Source organism: Eptesicus fuscus, chromosome 11 (genome assembly GCF_027574615.1).
Source record: "Eptesicus fuscus isolate TK198812 chromosome 11, DD_ASM_mEF_20220401, whole genome shotgun sequence".
Classification (NCBI taxonomy): domain Eukaryota; kingdom Metazoa; phylum Chordata; class Mammalia; order Chiroptera; family Vespertilionidae; genus Eptesicus; species Eptesicus fuscus.
In genome coordinates this window covers 54,543,134-54,564,833 of record NC_072483.1, presented here as the reverse complement: position 1 = coordinate 54,564,833, position 21,700 = coordinate 54,543,134, and the positions used below count along the sequence as shown (strand labels likewise).

At 38.2% G+C, this 21,700-nt stretch overlaps 1 protein-coding gene across 1 annotated transcript in view; it reads left to right on the top strand.

The window, feature by feature from the left end:
- Window positions 1–15,767, top strand: part of ZNF385B (zinc finger protein 385B) — a 357,510-nt gene extending 341,743 nt beyond the window's left edge. Inside the window, exons 8-11 of the mRNA XM_054723048.1 lie at window positions 11,018–11,272; window positions 12,440–12,618; window positions 13,212–13,313; window positions 15,359–15,767. Of these exons, the coding sequence (XP_054579023.1) occupies window positions 11,018–11,272; window positions 12,440–12,618; window positions 13,212–13,313; window positions 15,359–15,577 (755 nt within the window). The 3' untranslated portion in view covers window positions 15,578–15,767. The remainder of the gene's footprint in view (window positions 1–11,017; window positions 11,273–12,439; window positions 12,619–13,211; window positions 13,314–15,358) is intronic.
- Window positions 15,768–21,700: the final 5,933 nt, after the last annotated feature.

Here is a 21,700-nt window from a genome sequence, read left to right as displayed (position 1 = left end):
ATGAGCACCATCATAAATTTGGCATACATCTATCCAAATCCAGGAGGCTGAGATTTAGTAGCCCTCATAAAATAATAGATTAACTATATTTATGACAAACATCTTAAGTATGAATTCTGGGGTACAATCATGTAGAACATAAATTGAGTCCCATCTGTCTAAGGAGAACAGACCATTATACTAGGGCTCATATTTTCATGAAATGTACATATATCATTAAGACTTTCAAAGTCAATTTGAAAAATGAAGCTGCCTCCGTCTTTGCCTGTGCACCTTGAATTTGACACAGCAACCTGCCAGGCAAGGCTAACGACGCTTAGGTAGTTAAGAGTGTGTCATGATCTGAAAACTAACTTCTGAAACTTTTGAGCATTTTCTTTTTCTTCTCTTCCAAATAATACTGAGCATTTATTGTTAGGTTCTCCACATCTGAGAGAAGTGCCCATGGTTGCTCTAAGAAAGTAAACCAAAAGTTAAGACTGACTTATGATTTACTGAGGATCTATCAACTTATGATGTACTAGGGATATGTTATAAAACATTCTAAAAGAGCAAAATCTTGGATATCTCCTTGAGGGTTATATCACCATGAAAAAAACTTTTCTGCATGTAAATTATATTGGAATATAAAAAGACTTTGTATGCACATTGAATGATTTCATAAATGCACAACCATAGATGACCTTGAAGTTTTAGCAAAGGTCATTACTTACATTTTTATGACATTTCACTTATTTGCTTCAGGAAGAATTCTCTTAAAATGACATATTTTTCTGAAATGGTGGATGATCAAATAGAACTAACCACTCAATCAGTATTTGTAGATTCTGTGTGCAAGGGCACTGGTATTAGGCACTTTAGAGGATTCTGGGCCCAATTTTGATTATGCTTAGATGCTTAGAGTCTAGTGTCATACAAATTTAGCTTTATAGTATAAAGCTTAAAGTGTTTTTATAGGAACATTTCTATAGTATTTTCACCTTTCCTGACTTCTTTCTCTGAAAATCAGGTTTACTGTTATAGACATCGGGCATAGTATTATGCAGTACTGGTTTGGTGCTCCCATTTCTATCGACAGCACTATCCAATTAAACATTCTGAGGTGACAAAAATGGTCTGTTATCCGTGTTGTCCAACATGAGTGCCATTTGCCACACATAGCTATTCAGCACAGGAAGTGTGACTTGTGCTACTGAGGAGCTGAATATTTAATTTTAAGCAGCCACTCCTGGCTATGTTATTGGACAGCAAGCACATCTATAGACTGTGGTACTCTTTGCTCTTTTGACTAGCTATGACTCCAGAGAAGGCGTTGAATTCTTGAGCCTCTCTTTTTTCATCTGCGAAGTACAAATAAAGCCCTCGTAGCATCACAGCAGTGTTGGATGGAGCAAATGAAATAATCATGAAAAAGCTTTGCAAATGCAAAACCCAATAAATATTCCTATGATTGATGTAATTAGTTTCTTGGATTTTTTTTTTTTTTGTCCTCCTGTGGTATCTTATTTCAGCTATCCCTTTTGGCTGCAATCAGTGAGAGGTGGTTGGCTATCATCTTCCATTATGCTGTACCTAATAGAGCATATTGTAGAAAAACAGATCCAAGCTTATTAGGCTTATATGCAAAATATACTCTTAATAGCAGTACTAGTAATAATTAATGTGTAACTGAATGATCATTATGTGCCTGATACTAATGTGCTAAATGTTTTATATATACTATCTTATTTAATGATCATAACAATCCTCGGGTGAATGCTAGAAAGTGAACCTTAGAGAGGGAAAATAGTGGCTCAGAGTCATTCACATAGGAAGTAGTTTCAAGGCCAGAGTCTCCCCGGGGCAGTCCTTCAAATTCACTACCATGATATGTTACCTTTGGATGAAGGTTTGTGGACTTTACTGCAAATGCTTTTTGAAGGCTGTTTGAGATTATTTTTCACTAGATAATACTGCTAGAAGTCTCAAAACTCAGAAAGTGTTATCCCTTTCCATGTACCCTATTTTACAACAGGTTTTGTTTTTTAAAAAAAGTTTTGAGTGGCTTTGAATAGGGATATATTAATTAACCAAGGTATGATTCTTGAGTGTTATTTACCTACCTTGCATGTATAGCATAGTAAAAAGAACATGAGCTTGAGGTCAGATTAGCACCACCTCTCACTGACCATATAACCTTGACCAAGTCATGTTCACTGACCTTTTATTTCCCCATCTATAAAATGGGAGGACTAATACTTAACTCCCCAGTTTGCTGTCAGGATTAATGAACTAATAAATGTGCCTGGATCCATGCCTATCACTTAACAGACACTTAATAAATGGGAACCATAAAAAGCAACCATTTGTTCAAAGAAATTCCCAGACCCTGTCCTTATCTTGACTCTAGGATCATTTCATGCCATCCTGCCATGCAACAGTGATCTGCAGTTACATTCTTCTTTATGTGCTTCCTTTATTGTCTCATAGTAATTACTGCACTTGTGTTTTCATTCCAGGACATTAAGGCTCGATGAGCCCGACTTTCCCAGTGGGACATTTAAAGATGTAGAAGGACCTTCTTGGTCTTCCTCACATTTCTGTATAATGGACGAAATGTCTTTTTACTCATTCTTAATGTATCTCATCCATTATGTCCCCTACAGCTCCTGGTATTTCATCCTGTACACAGCAGTCATATGGTTAGCGTGTATTAAATGAATATCGTTAAGTGGAATTGAATGGGGGAAGCTCTGGTGCCCCCCTCTATATGGACAGGGCAAAAAGTCATGGGTTAGCCCTTTTCCTTCGTATTTAATAAGTTAGATGCCCCATCTCATAGGTTGACGGTCTGCTCTATATACAGCTATAGTAATAGAAGAAGGGACAATTTAGCACATCTCCATTTGTTGAAGGAGAAAATTGGGTCCTTCATGTGGAGAAGTGGCCCTTCTGAAGCCAGGGTTGGCTACTGAGATCAAAGGAGCGGGAGGGGAGGAGGGGCTGTAATCAGAATGAGAAACACACCCCTGGCTGACAAGTTCCTGCTAGCATTTATGTAATAAAAATAGGAGAAACTGGTCATTCCATACATTGTATTCCTAGCTTCTTGCAAAAATTTTTCTTAGTGTACAATTCTTTTTTGTACACTGTTAATTATTTAACCTCTAAAAAATGTGCTTTATTTTCTTTCAAATATGAAATGACATAAGTACTAGAAATTCTTGTCACAATAGAGATTATTTTGTCCCTTGATCCCCAATATTTGAACTTCTGTCAGAGTTTTATGATGATTTTTGCCCATTTAACCAGCAAAATTCGTATCTAAGTTAAAATAATTTGTCCTCCCGCTTGGCCAGTGTGGCTTAGTGGTTGAGTGTTGACCCATGAACCAGGAGGTCACAGTTATATTCCAGTTCAGGGCACATGCCTGTGTTGCAGGCTTGATCCCTAGTAGAGGGCGTGCAGGAGGCAGACGATCAATGATTCTCTTTCATCATTGATGTTTCTATCTCCCTCTCCCTCTCCCTTCCTCTCTCTGAAATCAATTTTAAAAAAAATAATTTGTCTTTCCTAGCACAATATCTTAGTTCTTACTTCTTTATTAACAAATATTTTTACTCAATGTGATTATTAGTGTACCACATTTTGAGTTTAGGAAAAGTTACTGCCAGGGTTCTTGTTCTGGCATTAAGAAGGGTTCAGCAATCTGGAGAAAGGCTGTGTCTAACTTAAGTAAGAGTCCAGAGATGAAAGATAATTTTGAAAGGCATTGGGGGTCAGAGGAGCCTAGCTAAAGGAGCTAAGTTCTCCTTGTCTCAGGACCCCTTGCTTTTTATTAACAAAAATTGTCCTAAGGCAAAGTGAAGATATACACTTCAAAGGGTAGGGTTTCATACAGAAGCATTGTCAGATTGGGGAATAGTCTACGGCTGTTCAGGTGTTTGGCCAGTAGGAGGCAATAACATGTAGATTTAGATGCCCTGAGCTGTCTGGCAGTAAACAATCATCCTTTTCTGGTTTGGGGAAATGCCTTTGGCCATTCCCAACAGGTGATAACATATGTGACTTAGCCCTTGTTGAGTCCCCAAGGTCCATCAACCTTTCAATGAAACTCTTGCAATTATGACATGCTGGAACTAGCTTCCGGCAAGTTACTTATTTCATTCTTTTCAACCAAAATTTTACCCAATCCTTTGACTCATCCATAAGACATAATGATTAACATCTAGCAAAAGTTTTTTAAAGTACTTTGAAAAATCTTGAGTAGATGTTCTGTTTATATTAAAGCATAATATACTTTAGGTACTTTCTTCAAGTCTATACCTACAAATTGAGAAAACCCTTTTGGAAAACAATGTCCTTGGATAAATCAAGAAACCAAAAAAAAAAATGTTTATTCCATTTGACCAATTAATTAATAACAAGGAAATAATCCTAATGCAAAGCAAAAAAATAAATAAAACGTTATGAATGAAGATGTCCATCATAGCATTATTTATGTTAATGAAAACTGTAAACAAGATGATCAGTATGAGGAAAATTATTTAAAGTTCTTGTATCCAGTGGAATATTATGCAGCTTTACAGTAAATAAAATAACATGAAAAATGCATGCAATACATTGAATCAAAAAACTTCAAATTATATCAAATTGAAAGTTTAAAATGGTTTACTCATGTGTGTATTTGCATATATTTATTGAGCCCCCATGGAATATCCAGCATTGTGCTAGGACTGGGTATATGACAGTGAGTCAGGCAGACTTGGGCCTTGCCCACATGAAAGCATGTCTAGACGGGTAGAAACTGAACAGGTGATGACAAGCTTGATGCGTGAAAAGAAAGGGATGCTGACCTTGTCTGGGAAGGAAGGGCAGGCCTAAGCAGAGGACGTAAGCATCTATGTCTGGTGGGTGAGAAGGTAGCTATGCAAACAGGGACCCTGGCTTGGGGGTGGAGGTGAGGAGGGTGAGAATCCTCTCATCACAGGGACCAGTCCTCCACAGGAGTTGACATGTGAAAGACTATCCTGTTTAAATAACTTGGGGACAGGGAAGGAAAATTAGGATATGTAGAATGTGGTTAAAATGGTGGCTGAGGACAGAAATGAAGGCAAAATGAAGTGATAGTAAACATGGAGGTTCTTAACCTCTTTTTATGGCCAACTAGTGAATCCTAGCCCCAGAATAGATGTTTTTAAACCCATAAAATAAAACTTGTAGTTTTACAAAGAAAAACAATTACATGGAAATGTAGTTTTCAATTTCTTGTTATGATATAATGACACAGTAATTAATACAATGCATTCATTAACATACAGCAATAGGTCTACTATCTATCATAATTTTGAAGGGTTGATGAGCATAAATGGTATTTCAAGCTTCCTATGACCATTATAATATCCAATGAAAATATCTGATTTCTCTTGGTGACAAAGTTATAGGTACTGCTACAGCTGCTATAGTTTGTTGCCTTCACTTATAATTGAAAGAAGTGCTACATTTCAGTTAGAAAGAAGTGAACTTAAAGATGTATTTGTCATTCAAGTTCATGGATCCTATGAACTCATTGGCCCCTTAGGAGTCCACAGACCCAGGTTAAAAACTTCTGTTCAGTATGATAGGATTATGGTTGTCATTTTTCTCCCCTATTCTCCACATGGCATTTGCAAGATAACTTCTCCTGATGACTTGATGAGGTTTATGTATCTCGGGCCACAGATAAGATGAGAAACAATTTCTTAGTCTTTTGCTTTGTATTATAGTTGGGAGGTTCACAATTTGTAATGCAACATCCTATATCTTCCTTGCTCAATTCTCTTATGGTCACGGTTATAAGTCCCCTTGTTGCAAAATTCTTAAGGGACTTAGCATGATGAGAAATCCCAGACAAACTCCTTTGGGGACGTAGGCTTCTTAAATTAATATCACTTTCTATGGCCAGCAAACTTTCTCCTGCATCCTGTAGGTCTTCAATACGCAGCTGGCTTTGACAACTTGGTAGTAAGTCAGCAGACTGAGTCTAGGCACAAATGCTAGATTTAAAATGTAAAAATATGATTAGCTTTTAGCAATATATTTTTAAAGGATTGGTAGCTTTCTGGTGCCTGGGCAGTCCAGCCCCTGAATGTCCGCACAGCCCCAGTTAGGTCCAGAAAGAGTGAGGGCTGACCCCTATCTCCCGCAAACAGCCTGAGGCAATAAGCTTGTTTGCTGACCGTAAATTTTTTGTATTTTCTGTATTAAACAAAGTTACATTTTTTTAGATGAAGAAAAACTCAGTTTCCTCATTAGCTCTCAGACTGACCTTCCCATTGTCAGTGTGCATTTCCCCCTACCTGGAGTATCAAAGCTGAACCCTAAACTCTTCATCTAGAGAGGAAGGAGGTGGGAGGAACAGAATTCAAACATTTTCCTTGTACCTTGAGAACCTATGTTTCCTTTGTAAAGGGCCATTCAGTTAGAAGAAAAAGAACCTGCTCCTCATTCGACCTAGAAAATTCATTTTTTAATCTTATTCCTGGCTTTTGAATCATTACTGGACCTATTCCCTGAGGGACTTGATTTGAGTGGCATGAGTTAGTTATTCTATTTTCCATAATAAAGCTGCCTCAGAAATAACTGTTTCACATCTCTTAGTGACAAATCGGAAAGGGGGCAATTTTTCACCCTGAAGAAGTTGAAATGTGACTTTTCTATTGTACGAGTCAAATGGCTGGAAAACTACACAAAATAGGAGAAAGCTGTTCATTAGATTCAAACACTAGCAAACAAGCCCTCTTTTGTGCTCCCTTAGAAAAGTGACAAGTGCGGGCATATCCTCTGTTTGGCTCAAATAAACTCTCAGAAAAGTTCCCAAAAAAAAGAACTAAAAGTGACAAGTTCATTACTATCAGTGCCAGCTTTCACCATGGAAATATTTGGAGGTGCCACTGCTTTATCTGAATGTGACACTGACAGCTTCTGCTCCCCAACAAAGTGGTGCAGGGGACAGTGGGGCAGTTGTCATGCAGACCTCAGACAAGGAGGGCAATGACTGCCATATTATTGGGCCACAAAGTCACTGCAGGGTGTAGTCCAATGGCCAGGACCCAATTGACATAGGCTTTCAAATGGAGAGAGCAGGGATAGCCTAAGTCAGGATTGTAGCCTGGCAGAAAATTGCATCCCTGGACTGTTTTGAACTTAAGAAATTAGTGACCTGGCTTAAGTTATTTAAAATGAATAAGATTCTTTGCTTTTTTAAGGATAAGCTCATACAGATTCTGACTTAGTGAAGAGTCACTTTAATTTATAGACTACTTTCACTGCTTCCAGGATTAGTCTAAAAGCTAAGATGTAAAAATTAGATAGAAATGTAGTTCATTAGGAATTAGCAAGCTTCCCAGTGATCAACTGTGCTTGAAGACACCGAGTTTCTGGAATTTGGCTTTAGGCATGATGATGTGGCACTGTACGTGAAGGGCCCACCGGCATCAGATTGGCCTAATATGTATTATTGGGCATGTTCTTTTTATTTTCTGTGTTAGGATATTAGTCCTCTGAGGCTGTATTTGAGTCATATAGTGCTCAGTTTGATGAATAGGTGGGTTGATTTGAGTAAAGTTTCTGGAGTAAAAAATATTGAAAGCTGATTTCCTTCACATGGTTTATCAGCTGGATATGAAAACAGCTCCCCCAAAAAGGTTTTCAAAATGTTGAGAGCTTTGGAAAATAAGTAAATTAATGTGAAACCTCCCAAGGAGGCTACTTTGAAGAAATAAATGCACTTGGCTGCATAAATTATGGATATCTGTTACAAAGGGCAATTCTGATGTAGCTGAGCAAATTTTGCTTCAAAATCCTGGAGGATAAAACCTTTGAAAAGGTGTTTGAGTAATCAGGAAATAATTAAGACAGTCAGAGCCTTGCTTTATGTGAGGGAATACTTGAAAGTGGAATTCATATTAACCAGAAGTTGCCGATGACATGCCTCTTATTAAAAAAAAAAGAAGTAAACAGTACATTAATTAAATTTTCTAATACACAAAATAAGGAGCCTTTAAAATGCCAGTAAGGAAAGAGAAATAATATAATGGGATTTGATAAAAAATATCAAGCAATTAAAATGAGGAATAACAAAGTTAGGCATTGTTGTCATCATCTATGATGATACCAGATATTCACCAGGCAGACCCCACTTTCTAACACCTACGCATTCCCTCATGTTTCACTTATTCCACCCATTCACCTCCCACTCCTTTTCACCCCCTTCTATGCTTATCTAAATCTGACCTTCAAAACCCAGCCAAAATGCCACTTTCTTCATGAAAAATGTCTCCCTTTTCCTAGGCCAGAAGTAATCATTTCCCCGCTCTATGCTCTCATGCCTCTTACTTACTAGTTTCCATCATAAATTAGACATCTCTAAATGACTGTCTCATTTCCCGTGCTAAACTGTTACTTTCTTCAAGTCTATACCTACAGTCTAGCACATTGTCAGCAACTAGCATATTGTTAATATGCCTCTGTTAATGAATAAATGACCGCTTTTGAAAAAGAGATATGAAAAGGAAATGTTATATTTTTCTTAAAGAAATAGGGATACAGAGAAAAAGATGTAATTTTGTTCATCTTCTCAATGTTACCTGAATTGGATAATTGTTGAATAGGGTAAATATTTTCATTTAAAAAAATAAGCCTTAAAACTAAACCATAATTTTAAAACAAAGGAACAGCTTTTTCACCTTTCTGGGTGGCTATTGTATGTCTTTTATCATGTTAGTGCCATATGAACTCCTCCCTTTGTGCAGGAAGATTAATTCACTACCACTCATGAATAGCTAGAGAGAGCATCATGCTCATTTATGCCACCTACTAACCTGTGGGACATTATTTAATCTATATGAGCCCTAGTTTCCTTACCTTTAAGAAAGGAATAATCATTTGCTGCCTTACCTGTTTCACAAGTTTGCTGTGAGAGATAAGAAGACAATGTAAGTGATAGTACTTTGTAAATTGTAAAATTCTTTGTTAATGTAGGAACATATGGAGGAGATCAATATAAGGGACATTAAAATAGTAATATGAAAAAGAGAAAATAAGTGACTAAAACAGGTCAGATTCTTTAGGTCAAATTTATATGAAATATTTTATGAAATGTTTGAAGGAAAGAGTTTGCTATGCAATAACTTAAGTTTCCATCATAAAAAACAGTAATGCCATAAGGGCAAGTGTTAAGATTACTGAATAATTTCACTTGGTGTGTTCTATAAAATTGCAATTTTAGTCTGAGGGGTCCTTATAGATAAAAGAGTTCCAGGCCTGAAATAATCTTCAATCTAATTTACTCATTATTTTCATTTAGGAAGGATGATTCCATTTCCTTCTCTACTACTATTGAGGTCAGTTTAGTGAACATCTAAAATATTTTCCATCATACTTCATGGCATCCTAAAGTTTTAATGAAGTTTCTGGAAAGGAATAGAGATTGTGGAATCCAAGGATAAAAAGTATCTGAGCATTCACTTATTCTAAATACCATCCAGACTTGGAATTCATCTGTAGAATCCCTGCTATATCTGGTCTTGACCTGGATGGATCCAAGGTAGAAAAAGGGATGGGAGTCAACAGCTGATCCCTCAATCAATTAAGTAGAAATGTGATCTCCTTTTAGTTGTGATGTGTGTGAAAGCTTTGGTTTGCCTGGTATGCAGAACAGACACACTGTCATGTTGCTGTTCCCCTGTTGACACCTGGCCTCTTGGCCATCACACAGTTCCCATGGTACACAGTTCCAAATTAGCTAGGGCAACGAACAAATACATCTTCAGGTTTAATTCCCTTTCTCTCTTAATGAGAGTTTATTAGCATATCTATGGCCATTTTCTAAAAGCACCAGCTCTAGTAGGATTAAACCTGTGATGGATTTCGCTGTTGCCTAAGAAGTTCCCTTTTCTTTCCCAAAGGAGCCACTGAACAGAGCGTCTTGAATAGCAAATGAACCCTGAAGAGTTAAAGTCACTCTGGCCCCTCATACAGACTGCATATGGGCCTTGAGGATTATAATCATTTAGTAGCTGCATGATCAAAATGCCAGATGTCTGTAACTTATTTGGTTGAACCTCATATTGTGCTTATGGTTAATGTCAGTTTGGGGTGCTGGGTGGGGAGAGATTAACCAAAGAATTTATATGCATAAATGCATAACCCATAGACACAGACAATAGTATGGTGAAGACCTGGGGGAGGGGGGCAGGTAAGGAGTGCAGGGGGTCAATGGGGAAAATAAAGGGGACATCTGTAATACTGTCAAAAACAAGGTTAAATTTTTTTTTAAAGAATTAAGGGAAGCAGAAAACAGTTCACAGAAAAAAGAATTATAAAATGGGTTTTGATAAAAATAGAATATTATACAGAAATTTATACAAATATTATACAAAAAAATAGAAATTTATAACTTAGAGTGGCAGTAGTTAATATGTATAATGGAATCTTTGCATCCGATATTTTAGATAAATTGTTTCCATTCAAAGAGCAGCAAAAACTTAACTAATCATAACCAAAATAAACCATGCTTCTTTCCTCCTCTCTGCCACACACGCCAAATTTGAAATGTTTAACTTCGTGTAAAAATTGAATTTTAACTTTATATTCATGTTCTAATTAAAACACGAGTAGTCGAATGAAACTCCTGTTGCCTAATGACTTATTTCATGTTACTATCAGATCATGTCATCATATTGGAGGGTATCTGGTTTCCCTATATATTAAAGACATCCCGGAGTAAAATTTACAATTCAAGGATATTAGGTAGAAAGTTACCTTCTTCAAGTGGGAGAATGAAGTCATTTTTCATGTCATCATGACCTTGGAGTGACCTGATATGGAAACTGGTGGCATGGGATTCTCTTTTAATCAGACTTGATAGACTAAACTCTGTGCTGGGGTAAAACCAAATATAGAGATCAAAATCTTATTTTTAACTCTTTTATTGTTCATTTATCTGTGTTGATATGATACATGAGGCTTTAATACCATTTCTCTGTGTCTCTCTTAGAAGACCGAGGGAAGCTAAAAGTCAGCAGTTCCAGCCAGCCGTCAAACTCTGAAGGTGGCTCCTTTCTCCTCAAATCTGGCACAACACCCCTGCCACCCCTGCCACCGGGAGCAGACGCTTCTCCCTCCAAGAGCACAAATGGAGCCCCTGGTACTGTCTCTGAATCAGAAGAAGAAAAAGCCAAAAAATTGCTTTATTGTTCACTATGCAAAGTGGCTGTGAACTCCCTGTCACAGCTGGAGGCACACAACACAGGTTAGTGGCTATTGTTGGGATTTAAATAATGTGCATAACAAAATCCAACTTTTCCCTTCAGAATACATTGGGTGTTCAAACATTAGGTTTGTTCAGTGTCTTCTCTACTTTTTTGATTCAGATGTATGATTTTGAGAAAAGCCTGACTTTAGAAACAGCAAGGCAAAAGCAGATTGGCGATAAAACTTGTTCTATATTTTCTAAATGTACCTAATACCTCCCCAAACTCACTACAAGGAAGTGACGAGGATGAAGACATACTAGTATATCTATGCACAATGTTCATTGCAATAGACTTACAAGAGGAAAAAATAGAAACAACCTAAAAGTCCCTCAGTAAGGAAATATTGAATAATTATAGTAACTCAATATGACAGATTATATTATTCAGTCATTAAAATGTAATTATAGACTGCCGATGTGGCTCAGTGGGTTGAGGTACTCCTATGCACAAGACAGGATACACGCCTGGGTTTCAGGCTCAATCCCCAGTAGGGGGCATGCAGGAGGCAGCCAATTAATGTTTCTCATTGATGTTTCTATCTCTCTCCCTCTTCCTACAACTCTCTCTAAAATCAATAAAAACGTATTTTTTAAAGAAAGTTAAAATCAATAAAGACAAAAGTGTTTTTTAAAATATATATAATTATAAGAAAATATGTCTATAATTTGATATGTGAAATTTTCAGAATATTTAATTAGTATGATCCCAATTTTGAAAAAAAATGTATTTTATGCTGATTTTTAAAGTTTAAATATAGTTGGTATACAACAGTATATTAGTTATATTAGTTTAGGGTATACAATATAAAGATTTGACATTTTTATACCTTACGATTGTTGTTTTAATAATTGTCTTTCACCTTGCAAATTTCTCAAAATATTATTGGCTATATTTATTTTTATATACTATAAACTAAACTAAAAAGAAATGCACTAAAATGATAACTTTGATTATGTCTGGGCCTTGAAAATATAAGTAATCTTTATTTCTGTTTTCCCATTTTTTACAATGAAAACATGTTAAATTTATAAGAATTAAAATGGTCATTAAACAATAAAAGCATTGGGAAATTCAACCTGAAGACAACCTCTCAAGAATAAGAAAACTAAGAACTTTATATAGTTCTTAAATCACTATTTAATATGTGTCTCTTTCTGTTTTAGGATCTAAACACAAGACCATGGTTGAAGCTCGTAATGGGGCTGGTCCAATTAAGTCCTATCCTAGACCTGGATCAAGATTAAAGATGCAGAATGGTAGTAAGGGGTCAGGACTACAGAACAAGACATTTCATTGTGAAATCTGTGATGTTCATGTTAATTCAGAAATTCAACTCAAACAGGTAATGTATTCTGAATTAGTAGTCACTGTTTGGGGTCATCACTTGACTGTGTATCTCCTCATCTATATAATGGTTCTCACTGTGCTCACAGTTAAATTAACTAATCTTTATATGATGCATGCAATATGCAAAATACAGGTGCTCTGTGGAAGAAAAAGCCACTACCAAATATTTGCATACCTATTGTTACTATATGTCAGATTCCAGACTAGGTGTTACAGACTGATGAGTACAGCAGTCACCTGGAGCTCACAGTCAAGCAGGAACTTCTGGAAGACAAGTGGGCCATTCAACCGATCATCCAAGGACCCAAAATCTGGTTTGGGGGGACTCCACAGTCACAGTGGTAACACCAGGCAAAGTTGGATAAGATCTATACAGAAAGAGGAAAGGGAGAGAGGCATTACAATTGAGTGGGGAGCAAGTCTTGACCCACACACTACCTTGGAATTTGTACCCTAGAACTCAGTCCAGCTACCTCTGGTATGAAAGCCTCATAATCATGGTGAAACCAGCTACCTCTATGTGGAAATATATTTTACATGAAATAGAACTCACATTTAGATTCAGCTAATGCAGCAAACTTTTTTCAGCACATTTCTAGCCGAAGGCATAAGGATCGAGTTGCAGGGAAACCACTGAAGCCGAAATACAGCCCCTACAACAAACTCCAGCGGAGCCCAAGCCTCTTAGCAGTAAGTTCACCTTGCCTGCTCACCTGTTTGTGGGGCAGCCTTGCTGGGTTGGGCAGATTCTGTGGGTAAGGAGTGCCTAGGGACTAATTAGTCCTGAAAGGTTTGGAACTTAAACAGCCCGCGTGGACAGAAATTTTAGAATGAACTGCTTAGCTCCTGCCCTAGGACACCTTGAAGAAAGCTTCCTTAGAGAAGAGAAGCTGAACCTCTTCAAGAGCTAATACCTCACCCTTTTAGGAGGCCCTTTTGAAAAGACGACCTTCTTTAGCATATAAAGAAAAGAAAAGGCTCAGGAACAAGGACAAGTGATGACTGTTGGACCTGGGAAAAGGGATTGCTTTCTGAAAACTAAAACTCACCCATTTAGTATCCGCCTCCCTTCTCTCTGTCTTCCTCTCTTCCTTTCTCTCTCTCCCTCCCTCTCTCTCTCTCTCTCTCTCTCATTCTCTCTCTCCCTCTTTCTTCCCCTCTCTATCTCCCTCCCTCTTTCCTTCTGCCACCCCCTCAACCCCTCTACCCCCAGTAAGTAAAGTAGGTGTGTGTGTTGCCCTCTTTCCGTGTCTAGTAGGCATGTTGGTAATCGGCCTGTTTCACCTGCTCTCAGTATGTGCTGTTGTCAGTTTTTTTGCAAAATTACTCAACGAGCCCTAGCTGGTTTGGCTCAGTGGATGGAGCATAGGCCTGCGAACTGAAGAGTCCCAGGTTCAATTCCAGGTCAGGGCACGTGCCCGGATTGTGGGCTCGATCCGAAGTGTGGGGCGGTAGGGGGGGGGGGGTTGGGGGGGGTGGGGGGGCATGCAGGAGGCAGCCGATCAATGACTCTCATCATTGATGTTTCTCTCTCTCTCTCCCTCTCCATTCCTCTCTGAAATCAATAAAAATATATTTTTTAAAAAACTATCCAAGGACTTCAGCGATAGGTGCCATGTAAATACCCAGACGACTGGATTTCATAATCTCCCTGGGACCCAGGCTGACATTCCATCTGAGGGTGAAGCTGGGAGTGGCCAGCTGGAGGCCTTGCTCAGGTTACCTTCCAGCTGCTCTCCAGCCTCCCTCTGATGCTGAGCAGTGTAACCTGCACTGAGCAAATCCAGCTTCAAAACGCTTCCTGATGGCAAAAGAGAGAAATTAAGGATCGATTTCTTACTTCACAGGAAGATTCCTCCCTGGGATTCCTTTCCAGAGAAAGCTGCTCGCCCACTTGCAGTGATTCCCAGTGAAGGAAATTTGAGTTAGCTGCAGTTTTTCAAGGAATGCTCTTTAACTGGCCAGAGAGAGGGGTGTAAATGGACTTTGTTTTCATTACGCTTCATGAATCTCTAATGTCCGGAACCCCAGTCACCTACCCCAGTGCAGCTTTTGGAAGAGAAGTGAGGTGAAGGGTCATGAACATTCTTTAAATTTTTTTTAAATGATAAAAAACCTCTTCAAGGCTGCATTGTGGATTATGACAAGTCAGAATTTTGAATTGAGTTCCATTGTCTAAGCAGGAACCCTTGGGGACGATTGCTTTTCTTTCTGAGCAGCTGTACGAAACCACTTTAGGGTCTGTCTGTTCAGAGGGGCTTTCCTATGTCCTAGTGTCCAAGGGCAAAGACCACCACAAAGAGGTGAAATGGAAACAAATCAAAGTAAAGGTATGCATGGAGCCTTTGAAACCAGTTTTGTAAAAATGGTCATTTCTTGATTTCTGAGAGTAAAGATTTATATATATATATATTATATTGATTTCAGAGAGGCAGGGAGAGAGAGAGAGATAGAAACATCAATGATGAGAAAGAATCATTGATCAGCTGCTTCCTGCACGCCCCCCACTGGGGGATCGAGCCCGCAACCCGGACATGTGCCCTGACCAGGTATCGCATGGTGACCTCCTGGTTCATAGGTCCACGCTCATCCACTGAGCCACGCGGGCTGGGCGAGCGTAAAGATTTTTTTAAAATTTGACTTCTTAATGTCCATGCTTAACTTATAAAAATATATCTGTGTTGCTTATTCAAAACAATCCCCCCACCCCTTTCCCGGTTTTCTCCTTCCTTTAGGCAAAACTTGCATTCCAGAAAGATATGATGAAGCCTTTGGCCCCAGCCTTCCTGTCCTCGCCCCTGGCGGCGGCAGCCGCGGTGTCCTCCGCGCTGTCCCTGCCGCCCCGGCCTTCCGCCTCGCTCTTCCAGGCGCCAGCCATCCCTCCCGCCCTCCTGAGGCCGGGCCACGGGCCCATCCGCGCCACGCCTGCCTCCATCCTCTTTGCTCCCTACTAAGCCTGCACGCCCCCGTCGGTTGAGGCCAGGAAGTAGGAACGCTGAGAAGAAAAGCCAAAAGGATTCAGCAATTCAAGCATTTTGTGTTGCAGTGCCCTCACCCAGCCACGAGATGTGAGCCCGACTCCAAAGAATAACCCCTCCCTAGATTCAGGCGTGCTTGTAGGGCCCGCTCCTGTCATTTAGGAATCCCAGCAGCACAGGCTTTCTCTCCCTGTTCCCTCCCCCTGCCCTGCCCCATTCAATCTGTGTATTTAGATATTTGGTTTCTTGCTACTCTATTGGTCAGGAAAAAACAAACAAACAAACAAAAAAACATAGACCTATATCATTCTCTGACTATTTCTCCATGAGTGTGATCTGGCTTAGAAACAATATGGAATATTTTCCTGACAGACTTGAAAAGTAGGGTCTTCCTCACATGTCTGTAAATAACTCTGGAATCCAACTGGGCACATGCTAGTGTGGCACAAAAACAGATGGACACAAGCGCTGCCTTGTGGACCCCATCCTACCAATGGATCACAACGTTTTCTTTCTGGTGTACTATTGTTGACAGGGATTGTGTACCGTTTTAGACCCAAGTACTGTTGTATCCTGTGTAGTACTAGATCTGTATCTCTTGTCGGAATTAAACACTTTTTAGTTGCTGTGTAAATGTTAGGAAGCAAAATAGCTTTGAATTTTCTCTTTAAGAGAACAAACGATAAAGTAATGTATTTTTCTTCATTTTCCATTTTATTGGGTGATATTTAAATGAACTAGAAAGCCATATAACATAGCTATAATTACTACCTGTTTGCTATTTTTGTTTAACTTATTTTGTAGCTTCCTCACCAGTTTGAGTAGCTAAGCAAATGTATACAAACAGAAAAGAGCTTCCTAAATTGCACATTTTTTGCACCTCCTGTGCATTCTGCAAGAAGACAATGAATCCATGTATTTCTACGTAATTATCTCCTTCGTTTCTAACCTGTTTTCATTTGTAATGATGCTACATACTCTTGTGGCTCCCTGATGCAATAATGTACAGAAGATAAAAAATTTATAATTGAACAATTTGTCTTTCTGTTCACTGAATATGTTGCAGGTCATGCTCCCATGCTCCCTTTCTAAGCTGATATCAACAAAACTGGAATGTTTGTGATATCAGGGGTAAGAAGTATCATAACACAACAAAACAGAGTGAACTCTTTTTGAGCATCTGTATCTGCAATCTGTAAATGGTAAAATGTCTGTGTATTTTTTTAAATGTACCTTTTCAATAAAAGTACAAAATATAAAAATATGTTTGTTATTTTCAAAGTGATTTTCTCCTGAGACACCTTCAATTTGAAATCATCTGATGAAAGATTTTCAGTAGATGCAAAGATTGCTTTTTACATATTTAGCATTTCCAGCATATTTATTTGTCATGTTTATTCATTACTGTTCACAGCATCTGTATGAGGCGAGACTTTTGCTGCTGTTTTCCCTCTGAATCTCAAAGAAATTGGGCCAAAGTTGTGAGTGTAACCCAAAATAATGGTAGCAGCCTGCCAAAAAATTGGGACTGAATTTTTTAAACTCACTCTGTGTCTTCTAAATCCCTAGGCCATCTTTTATTCATATCCATGGCAATTACACTCTTTTTTTTAGAGAATTTTATTTCACTCCTTCCCCTTTATCTTCTCTAATCACCCCACCCCTCTTTACTTCCACCTCATTCTGTTCTTAAGGGTAAAGGTTAGTACATCCCTTTTGTTCTGGTTATCTATTTGCTGCTCAAAGAACTACACCAAAGTTTAATGGCTTAAAATAACAATCATTTTGTTACAATTTCAGGAGTCAGGAATTCCCACAGAGCTAGGCTGGGCTGTTCTTCCTTTCCTTGGGGCACTAATAAGGGGTCCCTTGGTCATATTCAGCTGGTAGGTGGGCTGGTCTAGAGGCTCAACATGGCTTCACTTATATGTCTGCCTGGATGAAGATGGCCGGAAGGCTGACCTCTACTGGAGTAGTCTTCAAGAGCCATGTGGTCTCAGATAGTTACGTAGTAACTCTGAACTCTCAAAGATTTCAAGGGGCCTAAGTGGAAGTCAAAGGCTTCTTGTAAAACTGTCTCAAAACTTATGGTGCATTCTATTGATCAAGTAAGTCACTAAGGCCAATCAGGTGCAAGGAAAAGGAAATTATTCACTTTTCAACGTGAAGAAGATAAAGAATTTGTAGCCATCTTTACCACTCCATTGTAGAATTTTGAGACAAGTACTAACAAAGTTATTATAGATTCCCTTTTCCCCTACCATAAAGCCCAAACCGTGTAAGTTTTTAAAAATGAGAAGAATTGGAGTGGGAGTAGGACCTAAATTCTCATTTCTAAAAATTAAGGCCAATGGATGGCAGTGCAGCTGTGATACATGGCAATAGGCTTTCTCTACCAAAAGAGTTTATCCAACTATTTGAAAATTGTTTCCCTTAATATTCTAGACTTATAATCAGGTTACTTTTAGAGTCTATTAGGATTTCAGTTGCATTCAGAATTTGGTTGATTTTTTTTTTTTAAATATGACTAATTTGAACTCTAACCAATACTAACTACACTAAACTTTGGTTGGACCTTCAGACATGGCTTATGGACATGAAAGAGTTGTGTTTGTTTAACACTTTGGAGAAGTTTTTGTTGTTTTTATGGACTCCAATGGCAATTATATTTCATTTTTCTTGTATCATCATCTATTCCGTTAAAGATTACTGCAATACTCAAAAATTTTAATGTCGGTATTTAAATAGACTCAGGAATTTACTGATTAGATTCATAGAGTTAAAGATTTTTTTTAAATCACCTAAGGGAGAAAGTACAAAATAATAGCAATTAATTAAAATGATCATATCCAAAAATAAGTCAGGAGTAGCTTCAAACAATTATTTGTAAACATTATTAAACAGACATATCTTATTATCCACACTGATTCTGAGGCAGCAGAGTGGGTCAATCCTGAGGGGTTATACATATTTGAACTAATACCCCTTCCTATGCCAGTTCTTTTTTTAATCTTTTTTAGAGATAAAAAGGGGAGGGGTGGAGAGAGAGAAACATCAATGTGAGAGAGAAATATTAATTGTTTGCCTCCTGTATACTCCCCAACCAGGGATCAAACACAATCTAGGTATGTGCCCTGACCAGAAATCAAACCTGCAACCTTTTGAACCACCACTCTACCCCCTCCACTTATTGGGAAAGTTTTAAAATGTGCTGCTTACTCTGACATAGCCCAGCTCTGGTCTCTGAAGAATCTGAAAACTGCTCTAATGTGGGATTGCCCACATTAAAAAATACCAAGTTAAACTTGAATTTCAGATATACAATGGATATTTTTTAGTATAACATGCTAATAACATTTAGTATGATATTACATATAGCATAAGTATGTCTCATAAATAAGTATACAATATTTGGGACATACTTATATTAAAAGAATATTTGTTGCCCTGGCTGGTGTGTCTCAGTTGGTTGAGCATCACCCCATATACTGAAAGGCCACTGGTCCAGTCAGGGCACATGCCCAGCCTGCTGGTTCAGTCTCCAGTCAGGATATGTCCACAACCAATCAATGTTTCTCTCTCACATTAATGTTTCTCTCTCTCTCCCTCTCCCTTACTCTCTCCCTAAAAACATAATCAATAAAAACATATTTTTGAAAAAAAGAATATTTGTTGTCTATCTGAAATTCAAATTTAAATGGATGGACTGCATATTTTTCTAAGTCTGGCAACCCTGTCTCAGGAGCATTCCTCTTCATCTCATATACCATTATTCCTCAGGAGAGAAGCAACCTCTTGGGTATTAAAAACTAAATAATGAGATTTTAAAGGCACATTGTGAAATGCACTCATAAATAGGAAGAGGAAGGGATCTGCAATAAATGAGTCAATGATATATTAACAGGGGGAAATGCAGCTACAAAGGCGAATTACTTAAAGTTGTACAGATACCTGTCTAACAATATTAAACTACTAGAGGCCCGGTGCATGAATTCGTGCACGGGTGGGGTCCGACTGTGGGTGGTTGGTGGACCAGCCCCACCCCTAATCAGGGGGGTGACTGGGGGCAGGGCCAACCAGGGGGAGGGGCTGCGGGCCCTTGGCTGGCTGGCCCCGTCCCATGGTCAAACTCCCGGTCGAGGGGACAATTTGCATATTAGCCTTTTATTATATAGAAGGATTCTAAGAGCAAAACACCAAAATTTTCATTCGTATTATGCACCAAACACATCAGCCCCTGATTTGTTCCTTCTCTGCTCTAAGCTAATGCTTACTTTCTGGAGCAGAAATTGTTATGGTGGTGCAGAATTTTTCTCTAAGAAACTGCTTTAAGGAAAACTACACTACAGTTAATATAGTTGAGAAAGAGAATCAAGGGATTCCCATGGGGAGGGGAGGAGGAAACAAAGGAGAAAGAACTGACAGAGCATCAGGTGGAAATCTTATGCTAAGTAAGACTCTCTTTAGGAGTCTAAGGAGACTCAGTGAGGAGACTGAGTTTGGGATGTTTTGAGAAATAAGAACCCACACCCAGGGGTGCCATGGGAGAGAGGATTATTGTGGGAGGGAGAGATGGCCAGAAACTATTTGATAGTTAAAGATTAAGTTAGCATCCAGACATACACCCTTGATAAGCATGAGCATCTTCAGATAACAGGTGGCAGAATTTCATTTCACCTCTGGTAGGTCTGCTGTGTGGATTCTGGCCTCTCTTAGAGTGTTACTTCCATCAGATGCTTGTTTTGTTAATACGATAGCCCTCAATATCAGAGGTGACATGACCTCTTTGGGAAAATGCCAGTGTCTGGTACCTAGGTGGGCTGAGGAGAAGCTGTGTAGACCAAGAACAAATTCCACAGGGGATGCTCGTCTTTGCCTCCTACCTTCCTCCAAGTAATTAGCTCCATGGGGAAATTCAGGGACATGGTACAGGTTCTCAGCAGCTATGCAGTGTGACTATAGGGAATTGCTCGCATTTCTTTGGCTACAATTTCTAAAGCCAGAGTGACAATAAAATGTATTCTTCTACTACACACTAGGTGCTCAAATTGCATCAAACTTCTGGTTGTCAGATGGAATGCATTCTGTAGGTACAATGAAAATATCTTCATGTCAATTATTCCTTATAAAAAGTCACTTACAGATGATTGGACAAGCTTGTTATTAAGCACCTGCATTTCATTTTTATTATAGTGAACAAATAAAATTAGGGTAGAGGAGAAATAAATGAGAATAATACATAATTTGCTCTCAAAAGATCAGAATTCAAATCCTGGCCATGTTATGTTCTCATTAGTTTTGTGATTTTATGTCAGAAAATGGATGTTATATCATATTCCCAGAGCCTCAGTTCTTTACATATATAGTATAAAATAGATATAATAGTATCCAAGCCACAGGGTGGTTCTGAGAGCGAATAAAATTGAACATGTAAAAAAGCTTTTGTAAATTATAGCTTGCCAGATAGATTTTCACAAGTGGAAAATAAACTCAATTTTCTCATTTAAATCTCTAAATTTTAAGTAAGATACTCTCAAATTAGTCAGTTTTGAATTTTTAACCTAGAGTCAGAGAAAAATGCATCTGTGTGTAAGGTAAAGAAGAAATAGCAAATGCATTAGTTGTTAAGTAATGTTCCTATATTCAAAGATATGATTCAAATAGAAGTAATACTAAAATAATCGAGCCAAAGTAAATGTAAAGTGTTTGCATATTATAATTATGTTTGAATTTTATGTTTCATAATTATATAACAAAAACAGAATTTCAAATTGAAAATATCAAACTTTTTTATGTTGTAAAAATATTACAAATACTGTTCTAAAAAAATAAAGCTTCTTTCTGATATAAAACTTAATTATAAAGGTACCAGACAATCTAAGGAAAATATGTCATGTGACATAGGTAGTTTTATATTCTTATTATACCAAGAACTCTTAAAATAAGGCGGGGGAACTCTTTCAGAAAAGAAAGACAATCCAATATTTTAAAGGGGCAATCCAGAAAAGACAAAATGCAAAAAGACAAAGTGTGTATATATTTTTCTGGGACACCCTGTATATACAAATGCTTAATAAATGTGAAAAAAAGTCTGTTGTC